We start from the raw sequence: 13,099 nt of genomic DNA on the forward strand, positions 1-13,099 counted from the left end.
AACTAAATATTATTATATATCATAAATAAATTCTTATATATCATAATTTCAAAAATAAATTATAATCTTAAACCTTAAATATTTAACTTTTTTAATTTAAAAAAGTAATTATTTTACCTAATTAAATATTATTTCAAATTATATTAAAAATTAAAATAGAAAATTTCAACTAAATATTATTATATATCATAAAATAAATTCTTATATATCATAATTTCAAAAATAAATTATAATCTTAAACCCTCTAAATATTTATTTATTTTATTTAATTTTTTTTTTTACCTAATTAAATATTATTTTAAATTATATTAAAAATTAAAATAGATTTTTTAAACTAAATATTATGATGATGATGGTTAACGTCCACTGAGACCAAAATTTGGTCTATCAGACTTAAAGAAATGAATTATTTAGTCTGATTTAAGATTTTATTCCTATGCTTAAAAAGCTTGGAGAGAAGCCTCCCGAGCTCACTATAATTTTGACATCGTAAAAGGACAGGAAGGTCAGTATTGCAACAAAGATTATGAAACTGAGATCTAATGTGGTTGTACGCGGGCACTCTAGGAGGAAGTGATTTTCATCCTCGATGTTCATATTCTCACAGAGATGGCAGATCATTTCCATCCATGGTGTTTTAGGAACTGCCCAACGACTCGTTTCACTATGGAGCTCATGAGAGTTCGTTCTAATCTTCGTTATATTAATTTTCTTCTTTGAGCTAGTTAAAACATAGAGATACTTTTGATCTTCTAGGGTGGGGTTGATGACCTCCTTATAATATCTTAATTTTCTTTTAGCTGCTAAATCTTTCTCACACCACATTTTTTCTTTGAACTTAGAAGTAACAATATTTTTAATGTTATTAATGTTTTGCAATGAAACATTCTCGTCGATCTCCGAATGGTTTAACCAGGCCCTGGTGTCTTTATACCAATCTCGTTTGAGCCTTAGGTGGTTTTTGCTGGAATTTAAAGCTAGCTTAGGAAGTCTATGGTCTCCTATGTTATTGAGTTTGTGCTTGTACAATAGAAGCCTAGTCATAGCTAGGCTCTCGATAGGGGAAAGACCCACTTCTATAAGGAGGATAGGATAGGGCATATTGCTTTTAATTTTGAGGTTATACGTTATAAAACGCTTCTGGATTTACTCAATCTTTCTCCAGGATTCTCTAGAGATGCTGCAACCCCAGACCTCACATCCATATAAGATAACAGGAGTGATTAAAGTTGCAAAGAGGAACTTATTTAATTATTTTCAAGACCAAAATAAGCTTTCCATCCCCCATTAATCCTTTTCTCAATGCTATAGTTCCAGTTGAGCTTGTGATGAATATCAATTCCTAGGTACTTGTAAGAAGATACTTCCTCCAAGTTACTATTGTCATACATAAAATTAGCGTAAGTGTCATTCTTGGATTTGATAATCATAACTTTTTTTTTGTCAGTGTTAACAGTCATACCCATGGTAGAGCAGAAATCCTTAAGAAGTCTAAGTTTCTTATCAAGATCCGATGGGCACCTTGCGAGAAGAACAATCTCGCCAGTATAGAGAAGAAGGATGATGACTATCTCAGCTAAGATCGTGCCAGCACAGCCTGCTTCCTCTAAACAACCTTCTAGCTTGTCGATGTAAATGCCAAATAGGGTAGGGGAGAGGGGGCAACGTTGTTTAACTCCGATATCATTGCTCTTTAACTTGGCAATTACATTCTCATATAACCTTATAGCAACAGTGCTCAACTTGAAACGAACCTTTAGCTCTTCTAATCTATTCCATAGGTTGTTTCTAGGAACCGTATCAAAAGCCTTTCTAAAGTCCACAAAGCAAAAAAAGGGATTGGATTTATCATTGCGGCATTCCTCCACCATGCTCCTAAGCGCAACGAGGTGGTCCGTTGTTGAGTGTTGCCTTCTAAAAATCGCTTGGCCTTTAGCCCGCTTACCTTCACTTTCAAGCCATATGCTCAACTTCTTTTCCAAAATGATACCATATAACTTGGCTAAGAGAGGGATGATCATAATTGTTCGATAATTAGAGGGGTTATTTGTATCCCCACTTTTAAAAATAGGGATAATGAGGCTCTAAGTCCATGGTTTAGGGAACCCTTGCTTGACTGCTGATTGAAAAGATTGTGGATGTGGGGGATGAGGACAAGACCTCCAATTTTTAAGATTTCTGCCTGGTAACCTTCAATGTCCTTAGCTTTGCCATTTGCCAGGCGTTTAACCCCAAAATCAATGTCTTCTAATGAGAAAAATTCTTTTGTTGTGAGCAGGGTTTCAAAGTTATCCATGACATTTGGAGATTCATAAAGCTTTTTAAGGTAGGAATTCCAGTCGTGCAAAGAAATTTTATTATTATCTTTAGTATTTCTAGTTAGAATATGCCTCCAGAATTTTTTGGAGCTACCTTAGAGAGGTGTAAGAGATTCTCTTGTCTTTTAGGAATATACTACCTTTTTTCCTTTTAGTTAGGGCTTTGTATAGTTTTATCTTGCCAATTTTAAGAGATTCATCAACAGCTTCCTTAATTTCTCTCCTCACACTTTTACAATATTTGTCATACCATGGGTTGGTTTTGTTATTTCCTTTATTACTTGAAACTTCAATTGAGAACTTGTTAATAGAATATGAGAGGGTTGTAGTAAAATTATGATAGAGGTTTTCTATGTTGTCTATACCAGATAAAGGAAGCAAATTAGTTTTTAATTCATTTAGAAAGAGATCGTTTTTATTTCTATCAAAGATTAAGTTCTTATGGCTATAAGGATTATCTTCTATGGGATCTCTATGCATGAAAAAATTGAGAGTTATAAGTAAAGGCCTATGATCAGAGTAAGGCTCATCGTCGTTTAAGATGTCAAAATTTATTATTTCGTTGTATAAAGGGAGATCGGAAATAACATAGTCTACCATGCTACTACCAAGCCCATGGATGCAGGTCATCTGGCTAGAATTGAGCCACTTCTTTAGGCCATTGCAAATTATGAGATCCTGAGCACTACAGAGCTTGACTAGCTCCAACCCAAACAAATTTTCCCCAAGGTCTTCAGAGCTCCTTTTGTACCAACTAACCAGAGTAAGGTCTTCGTCTAACCAAAGAGGATTAGGGTTGGAATGATTGCTTAGAAGAATAGCTTGGTTGCTTGAAGTTCGAGCATTAAAGTCACCCATTAAAAGGATATTACCTTCATTCCTTAGGCTAGAAATATCATTCTCTAAACCATTGTAAGGACTATTTTTATCTAGATTCTTTTTCTTATAGAAGTTAGAATTGATGGGGAGGGAATAACAGATTGCTATGTAGGTCTTTTTATCATTAATGTCAGTAATCTCTATCCAACTATATTGGTTGTAAGGGTCGTTTTTATAAATCCTAGCATGGGGGGAGATGTTCTTCTTAATGTAACAAGCTATACCCCCAATGCCTCTACGGGAGGATCGCTTGTTCCAGGTAGACCATAGTGCAAAGCCATCTATGTTAGGGACCTTGGATTTTTCGTGCTCCCAAGTTTCAACAAGCAATATAATATCAACATCATTCGAGATCCAACTTAGCTTAGGGCCTTTGTTCCATGGAAAGCCCTGACAGTTTCAAGAAATAATCTGGAGCACGTTGAATTCCTATTTATTACTATCTTTTTGGTTTCTATCTCGAATAACGGCTTCTATTTCTGATTATTGCCCATTTTCCTTCCTTCCTAGCTTGGTTTACCTTTTGAACCTCCTTTCTTAATTCTACTTGATCTTCTGGAATGAGATCTTCATTTATAAATATTCTCGTTCCTTTGAGACTTGAGTTTTTACTAAGTATGTCATACTTATGGTCAGTAGAGCTCACCTTTATTTGGATTAGCCTTCCTTTATTCTCATTTAATTTCCCCAACCTTGTTGCTTCTGTGAGACACGTTGTTTCAATTTGTAATCTATTATGTAATTCTTTCTGGGCTATGGCTAAAGTATCCTCGTCTACCTCCTCTTTCAACTTGAAGATTATAAGGTTCAAGGCCCTTTTGTTACGCTCATGGTCTAATTCTATCAATTTTTTCATTTCATCTTTAATTGGTTTGATATCTAATTTACCTGCCATGCTATTTAGGGTGAGGCAACTATTAACATTTTATTCTAGTTATTTGATCACGTCCTTCATTTTAAGACTCTCTAAAGTATCAGCATCTCCTTGCTGGGATGTTTGGTTCGTATCTTGGTTTTGTTTTTCTATAACTTGCAACCTAGTCTCCATTGCCTCCATTTTATTCTCCAATAGTTCTATTTTATTTTCTATTTGTTTTTGGATCTTTTCTTCAAGAGATGTGAATTTATTTTCTTGCATGGCTTCTAACTCTCTTTTTAGATTGACTTCTCTTTCTTCTCTACGTTTCTCTAAAGACTCTATACACTCATAAAGGCTTTATAGAGTAATTGTGCTAGTTTTGCCTTTGGTAATTTTTGGTTGTTGTGGTGAATTATTCTTACTTGAAAATATATGAGAAGATATGTATTAGAAAAAGATAAGGAATGTGTGCACCTGATATCTGAAAACCAAACCGCAGACCGCCCTAGATCAAACTGCAACCCACAGACCGGATTGGATTTGCCATAATACACTTGCAGATTATTTGATGTACCACTAAGACTGCAAAGGACATTAGAGGAGGATTGTAAAAAAGAACACGAGATCTCTGAGATCGCAATGGTTAGGGTTCACGTAATGTTTCATAGACCAATCATTATTTAATCACCAAGACCGTAGAGAACCACCGCACCGCATGCAAGATCCAATCAATATATTTCAATAAAAATCAAGTTCTGCAGAGATTAAGGTTTGCTGTAGATTTTTCAAATGCACCTGCAAATTATTCGATGTACCACCAAGACCACAGAGTACAGTAGATGGGTATTATAAAAAAGAACACGAGAGATCTGAGATCGCAATGGTCAGGGTTCACTTAATGTTTCACAAACCAGTCCTTATTTAATCACTAAGACCGCAGAGAACTACCGCACCCAGACAAGATCCAATAAATATATTGTAATAAAAATCAAGTTTCGCAGAGATTAGGGTTCGCCGTAGATTTTTCGAATACAAGAACATGAGAGCTCTGAGATTGCAATGTTTAGGGTTCACGTAATGTTTCATAAACCAATCATTATTTAATCACCGAGACCGCAGAGAAATATTTTTCGACCTCAAAGTGTGCAGATAAATCAAATGCCTTTCGACCACAGAGTAATCAAATGTCTTTGCAGGCTTGCACCGCATACTCGCACCTGAGATAGGATCACTGTATGCGCCACAAACTAGGAACTCCACCATAGAAAATTGATCATTATAAACTCACTCTATGTGCCACCGACTATGCAACCCATCACAGAAAACTAGTCATGATACTCGAGCGAACACAAGAGAAATCAAATGCCACAGAGACAGAAATCAAATGTGAACCACCGGAGGCGAACCAAGTTCAAAGCATCAAAGGTGAATCTGTGTTTAAATATGCCGCAGAGTTTAGAAATTGAATACCTTTGGACCATAGAGTAATCAAATGGCTTTGGACTGCAGATTTTAGTAATCGAATGCCTTTGGGCCGCAGACAAGGTGAATCTGTGTTTAAATATGTCGCAGAGTTTAGAAATCGAATGCCTTTGGACCATAGAGTAATCGAATGCCTTTGGACCGCAAAGTTTAGAAATCAAATGCCTTTGGACAAGAGAAATCAAATACCGTAGAGACAAAAATCATGTCCTTCATTTTAAGACTTTCTAAAGTATCAGCATCTCCTTGCTGGGATGTTTGGTTCGTATCTTGGTTTTGTTTTTCTATAACCTGCAACCTAGTCTCCATTGCCTCCATTTTATTCTCCAATAATTCTATTTTATTTTCTATTTTTTTTTTTTATCTTGTCTTCAAGAGATGTGAATTTATTTTCTAGCATGGTTTCTATATATTATAAATAAATTCTTATATATCATAATTTCAAAAATAAATTATAATTACACAAATTAGCTATATAGAGAAACTATAATTAATAAAAAAACTATATTTAATAACCCACACAACCAATGTTGAATCTTAAATACTTGTAAAATTATTATTTTAACTAATTTATATATATATAAAAGAAAAATTAATCAACTCCCTTAATTGAATAAAAATTTAATAATTTTAAAATTTATAATATAACAATTACATTTTTTTTATACATAAACTTTTTTATTAATAACTTCATCAACTTTTTTCTCCTATACAGTTAGAAAGCATCCTTATAAAATCTATATTCATAATTTACTAATTCCAGAGGAAAAAAAATAAATTAGATTGGATGGCTGAAAACATATAAGGGTTTCGCGATTAAAACAAAAAATAATAAATAATTAGGATGGATGCGCCAAAAACTTAGTGTTCATAATTTTCAAATTCCAGAAGAAAAAGAGTAGACTACTTGGCTAGAAACATATGGGTGTTTCATTATTTACAAATACCAAAAGAAACAAATAAGACTAAACATATGGGTGATTCATGATTTACAAATTCCAAACGAAATAAATCAGACTGATCTGCTAAAAACATGAGTATTATTAAGTAGAAAGTTTCTAGAAGTCAAAAGATACAAATGACAAGCCTATGGTTATATGACAGAACGGACTGGCATTGGAGTTCTTTATTGTACAATATTACACTTTGAAAGCTTTGTAATAATTTTTGGAATCAACTAAAATCTAAATATTTGAGACTTTCAAGCTTTGTTTTTTTTTTTTTCCCAAGGAAAAAGCGTAATTTTCATTAAGAACTTTAAGAAAATTACATGTTATATCCCAGCATGTGAGAAATGCTTTCACTACTATCAGAAGAGTGTCAGTCCAAATGTCATGAGCACTATTTTTATATTTACATATCATCCTTCATTAAACTTGAAGGGTAAAAAAATAAACCAGGTCTGTATACTTTAAACCATAATTGCATTGTAAACACTGAATAGCAGAGAAAAAAAGGAGCATAAAACTAGGATGATCACATGGATCAGTCCCGAGGCTCCTTCGATGAAAGGCCTATGGTAGATCTGGAAAAAGGCCCCATCCTTGTACTCCTGTATCAACCAGTGTCCTTTGGTCAGCTGCACGGCCTCTTTGGAAAGAAGATCAGCGACTTCATTCCTTTCCCTGTAGATATGAGAGCAGACAAATTACTCAAACTGAGATTTTAAGAAAATAGCATCCTCCACCAAGTCTCTGAGTGTGTGCAAGTGACAGATATAGTTCCCATTTATCCAATTTATGATGAGTTGTGAGTCCCCAAAAATCTGAAGTCTATGGCAATGTTTTTCTCTAGCAAAGAGGAGGAGATGTCTAAGGCTGTTTAGTTCCGCATAGTTTTTTGTGGCTCTCCCTAGTCCCACTTTTATTTTAAAAATCACCGAGTGATTTAGATGTAGGACTGCCCCTCCCCCGCAGCCCTCTGACTGGGCTGAACCATCAAAATACGCCCATGGTTGGCTTCTGTCAATTACTTCTAAGATGATCACCCGAGTTAGGTGCTAGATCGATCCTCTGGGATTGAGTTGACGATGGCCATCATATGGTTGCAAACTGTCGCCCCCAACATATTTTTATCCTGAAAAATTCTATGGTTTTGAATAATCCATATGCTCCAGCATATAATGAGAGACAGATTTTCTAATTTCTATTTGGCTGAGCTCGACCACCAATTCTTGCATGCCTCATTTACATTTTGTCTTGTCCGTCGAATTTGAATTGAGAGTGCTGAGGTGATGATATTCCAGATATCAGCCGAAACTGAGAAATGGAGAAAGAGGTGACCTATATCTTCAATGGCAGCTTTGCAAAGGCTGCATCTAGAATGGCCATGGATGTTTCGTTTTTTCATATTTTGTTCGGTGGGGATTTTGTTTAAGAGAATAATTCATATGAGTAGTCGGGCTTTATGGGGGGATTTTAGCTTCCAAATGTACTTCCACCACCATTTGGTAGCCCCCATTGCTCGAGTCTCCATGGTTGCAGCAAAACTTGCCTTTGGGGAGTAGATGCTGGTGGGATCCTTGGCCCAAATAAGCTTGTCCTCCTTTTCAGTGATCCGAATGTTTGCTTCCTCCAGTGCCCCCACGAACTGTGTCCACTCCCTGCTCCATATTTCGTTTATTCCAACATGCTCAAATGCTTGCCATTGCATATTTGGCCACATCGACTGCCCCTTAGCCGAAATGTATGCGAGCTGTGAAATCCCCACTGCCATGAGCTCCTGCCGCATCTCTCTTGGCAGAATGTGAGCATTTCCGCTTCCTGCCCAGGCATCAGAGCCAATTCTGATCTGGGTGTCATTCCCCACTTTCCATGTTAGTCCTTGTTTTATGATCTCAAAGGAGTGTGTGATGGCCTTCCATATATTTGAGGCCCCCATGGTATTGTAGCTGGGACTACGGATCCAATCTGTAGTTGATGAGGGGTGTATATACTTATTGTAAACTACTTCCTTCCAAAGGCTACTCGAGGTAATGATTTGCCAACCCATTTTTTCTCTGAGGGCCTTTGCAAAATCCTGAGGTTCCTTAAGACCCCAACCTCCCCATTTCTTGGGTTTTGCTATCCTTTCCCATTTGACCCAAGCAAAGGGTTTTCCTGCATTTTGGCCTCGCTAGAGGAATCTACAACAGATCTGCTTGATTCTACGAAGAATTCCTTTAGGGATCCAAGCCAGAGACATCCAGTAGACTGGAATTGCCTCAAGGGCTGATTTTATGAGGGTGAGCTTGCCTGCCCAAGAGAGCCACTTTTGCTGCCATATATTTATTTGGGCTTCAATTTTTGCAAGCATCCACGATCAATCTGCGATTTGGTACCCATTTGGATTTAGCTTGAAACCGAAGTATTTTAGACCAACATCCAACTCTTGCCTAACGAACCCGAAATGCTGGGAGGAAAATCTTTGTTCATTTGGGAGACAGGGGCTGAAAATGATAGTTGATTTGTCATAGTTCGACTCCATTACTATTGCTTTACAAAACATAATAGAATTGACTTGAAACAAGAGGTATCTCTATATGATGCATTTAGAAAAATTAGAACATCATCAACAAATAGAAGGTGAGAAATAATGGTCCTGTCATTGATTTCCACTCCTCCCACAGTTCCATTTATTCTTGTTGATTTTAATATTCTACTGAGGCCTTCCATGATCAGTAGGAATAACATTGGGGAGAGAGGGCAACCCTGCCTGAGCCCTCTCTTGGCGTGGAAGAATCTAGATGCTGCCCCATTGATTAGGACGTTGAAGGAAATCATAGTGAAGCAACTCCCTACCCAGTTGATGAATTGGTGAGGAAAACCGATGTGGGTGAGCATGAGCTGTAGATAGGTCCAGTTTACTCTGTCAAAAGCCTTGGATAAGTCAATCTTGAGAATGACTACTTTTTTAGAGAGGGTTTTGATGGAGTGAAGCATTTCTTGAGCGATGCCTATGGCCTCATGGATATGGCGGTGACTAAGAAAGGAAAATTATTCCTTTGAGATCATTCTGGAGAGGATTGGCTTGATGCGGAGAGCAATAATCTTTGAGGTAATCTTATAGATACAGTTGCATAGGATATGGGCTTGAAGTCATCAAAAGTTTGAGGTTTGTCCACCTTGGGGATGAAGGCAATGAAGGTGGAGTTGAAAGCCTCCAAAATTCTTCCCGTTGTTCTGCAGTCTTCAATGGCTAGTAGGAGGTCTTGGTCGATGAGCTCAAGGAAAGTGATATAGAATTCAATGGGCCAGCCATCCGGGCCTGGGCTCTTATCTTTGCTAAAAAAAATTCGGGCAGCCTCCAATTTCCCCAGTGAGATAGGAAGATTCAACGCCTCCCTTTCATCATCCTCTACAAAACGAGGCACAGTTTCTGCCACTCGAAGGATCTGGACTATGTTTGCCCCCCTTGGGCTTTTGTAGATGGACAAGAAATGTCAAACCCCCATATCCACAAGTTGTGCAAAAGTGTTGGCCTCTCTCCCATGCTGGTCTTTCAACTCCCAGATTGTGTTGACCCCTCTCCTGCCTCTGGCAAATTGTTGGAAGAATTTTGTGTTTTCGTCATCTGATTTTAGCCAAATAGCTATGCTCTTTAGACGCCAGGTCTCCTTGGATCTTCTCAAGAGTTTAATCTTTTCTTTCTCTAGATTAATAAGTTGTTCCTTTGTTTGTAGAGATGCATAACTGTTCAACCCCATTGATTCGAGCTGAATTAGTTCGGCTTCGATCTTGACTAGCTCCTCTTCATCTTTTTTTTTTTTCTTGGCCTTGATCCAGTCTATAGTTTTTCCTTTAATGTGATTGAGGTTATTTAAAATGACTAAAGCTGGTGGCAACCCAGCTTCTTGGCTACAGCGAGTCCAGTTTTTCTTAACCAAGACCTGGAATCCTTCTTCACTGAGCCATGTTGCATTGAATTTGAAGGGGGAGCCTGGCTTACTATTTGCATCTTCAATTTCCAAGAAAATCGGGGAGTGGTCTGAGCAACCCCCCGAGCCCACCCATTGGCGAATTCGAGCCAGACGGTTTAATAGGGGCAATTTGATGAGAAACCTATCTAACCGTCGAGCTAGGGCATCCTCCCCAGTTCTGCGATTCCTCCAAGTTGGCCTGATGCGAGCCGAGTCAATACTTATGAGTTCATGGTCATCCAAAAGTTTCTCAAAGAAGCCCGTTAAAACATCTGATTGAGCCCTGTGGCCCCATGATTCTACCAACCCTAGGGAGAAATTGAGGTCTCCCCCAATGATCAGGTTCTTGGCCTGCATAAAGTCCGCCTGTAATAGATGCTCCCAGAAAGCCTCTTGGTGCTGGTAGGGGCCGTAGATATTAAAATCCCTCAAAGTGACATTGGGAGAGGTGGAGATGATGATTGCTCCTAGGAAGCCCTGCCCACCCCAAACATTTGAGATTTTGATTGAATTTTTGTTGAAACCGAGTGCGCAGCCCCTCGAGCGCCCTCTCACATCTAAGAAGAAAAACTCCCAGTCAGGTAGAAAGGGTTTTAGGGTTTGGAGTATAGAGGGGCCATCACCTAGGGTTTCTTGTAGCATTAGGAAGTCCAATCTTTCTGATAGACATAGCCTTTTCAGCGCCAATTTTTTATCAGGGCTGGCTAAACCCCTATAGTTGAAGGAGAGGCCTTTCATGGGTCCACTTTTGCAGGGTTCCCCTTTGCTCTAAGGACCTGATCTATGGGAGATTGAATTCCTGAGGCCACCTCGAGACTGGCCCTTTTGATTGCTTTGGAGATGCGAGATTGCCTGCCCCGGGTGCCTTGGGGGGAGAGGTGGAATTGGGTCCTCCTCCAATCTGAAGGCATGGAGGGAGGGTGGAATGGAGCGTAGGTTATAATGGTGAGTGGATCTGGAGGCCGAGTCCCCAGAGGGTTCGTGGGGGTGAATATTTTGGACAGTGTTGCAAGGGGAGTTTAGGATGGGTGCTGGGGTGGAGACTACCAGGCATATGACAGGATTCATCTTAAGAGGGATGGGAACATTATTTGATTTATCATTTATAGAATCAGAAACAGATAATATACAATCAGTCGAAATTTGAGCATGAGGGGGAGAGGTGGTACCCGTGAATCCCAAGCCCTCTCTAGAGCGAGCCCTGGTGATCGGAGCCTCTGGGTTCCAGTTGTCTAGCTCTGGGTGTGTTGTGGTCAGCCCGTCTGGTCCTTTCTTCGGTCTACCTTATAGTGCCTTGAGCTCCTCCATCCCTATATCCGTTTGGGTACATGCAGCTGCGAAGCTTCTCGGGAGATTTGGTCCACTCCCAGTGACCAAAGGGCATGATTTCGAGAGATGGCCTCCTTCATGGCATCTCTGACATTTGAAAGGAATACCTTCGTAGTCCAATTCCTGCCAATGGATGGTGGTCCCCAACTGAAAATGATAGCTTTCAACCAGGCCGTCCCTTGTATCCAGATAAACGAGAATGTGAGCCATAGCTAAGACTCTTGTGTCCATGTACGATCTATCGTGGTCTAGGTAAGTGCCCAGATCATCCCCAATGACTCTAAAGATATCCTCCAACCAGAATTGCAATGGGAGGCTTGGCATTCAAACCCAAATTGACCCTGCGCCTATACTCTCCTTCTTTGGGTCGAACAAGGTCGTCCATCGTTTAAGGAGCACGAGGATCATCTCCAAATGCCAGTAGCAAGTCAGCACCCAGTTCACATTTTCCGGTTCTGAGAAAATTAGAGCGAACCATCCCCTGGACATTACCAATACCGCGGGGAGATGTTCAACTTTCAAGCTTTGTTATTTGAGAGGGGAGAAATTTTAGCTTGCTATAATGATTAATGTACAAAATCGAAGGGATGAAAGATTACCTAATATATGTTCATGGACACTTTCGATTTCAGTCTAAATAAAATTAAGAAACTCGAGCTGTCTCAGTTCTCATAATGATAATGGTGATGATTCTAATTGTGTACCCTTTAGATCCAACACCTTAAGAGAAGTGAGGCCATGTAGAAATGCTTCCAAGATTTCTTCCAATTCTAATTTTCCTAGGAATAGGGTCACCAAATTTTGACATTTTAATTCCATGGGAAGAAGACACTTAATATTGTTGCCCAAAAAAAATATTCTTTTTCCATCAAGCCCGGTGTCAAGGAATTGTTGAAGCATTTGGCCTACTCTAAACACACATTTCTCCTCCCTTTCTCAAATGTATATTGCCATATCACACATAGTGTGGTGAACTGTAATTGCATTTTCTTGATGTTCCACTTGGAATAAGCAATGATTTATGAATTTCAAGAAACTTTACATAGTTGTGTCTGACATCTTTATTTTCAATGAGACATGCAAAATCTCTCTCATAGACTCGACAATACAATACAATACCAGAGAATTTTGGAGAGTGATGAGTCATTCCCCTAATATAAAAAGAATGAACATGACCCTATGTTGGAAAGGATTGCATGTGAGCCAATGTTTCTAGCCTATTACCCTTAAACTAGATAACATATTTAAACTTTTCCCAATGTAAAGTACTCTCCACAAATAGCGTCATAACTTTCAGAGAGATTCATAAATAACCTTAAAACCCTTAAACTAGAT

General features: G+C 38.5%; 1 protein-coding gene across 1 annotated transcript; it reads right to left on the reverse strand.

Annotated features, from left to right (window-relative positions):
• Positions 1-9,958: 9,958 nt before the first annotated feature.
• On the reverse strand, positions 9,959-11,173 carry LOC149157589 (uncharacterized). Its single transcript, XM_089433735.1, has one exon. It carries the CDS (start codon positions 11,171-11,173, stop codon positions 9,959-9,961), a length of 1,215 nt encoding a protein of 404 aa, XP_089289861.1.
• Between the last annotated feature and the right edge of the window lie 1,926 nt (positions 11,174-13,099).

This window comes from Pinus tabuliformis, chromosome 5_2 (genome assembly GCF_031772625.1).
Source record: "Pinus tabuliformis cultivar Carrire ecotype Pingquan chromosome 5_2, CPIR1, whole genome shotgun sequence".
NCBI lineage: Eukaryota > Viridiplantae > Streptophyta > Pinopsida > Pinales > Pinaceae > Pinus > Pinus tabuliformis.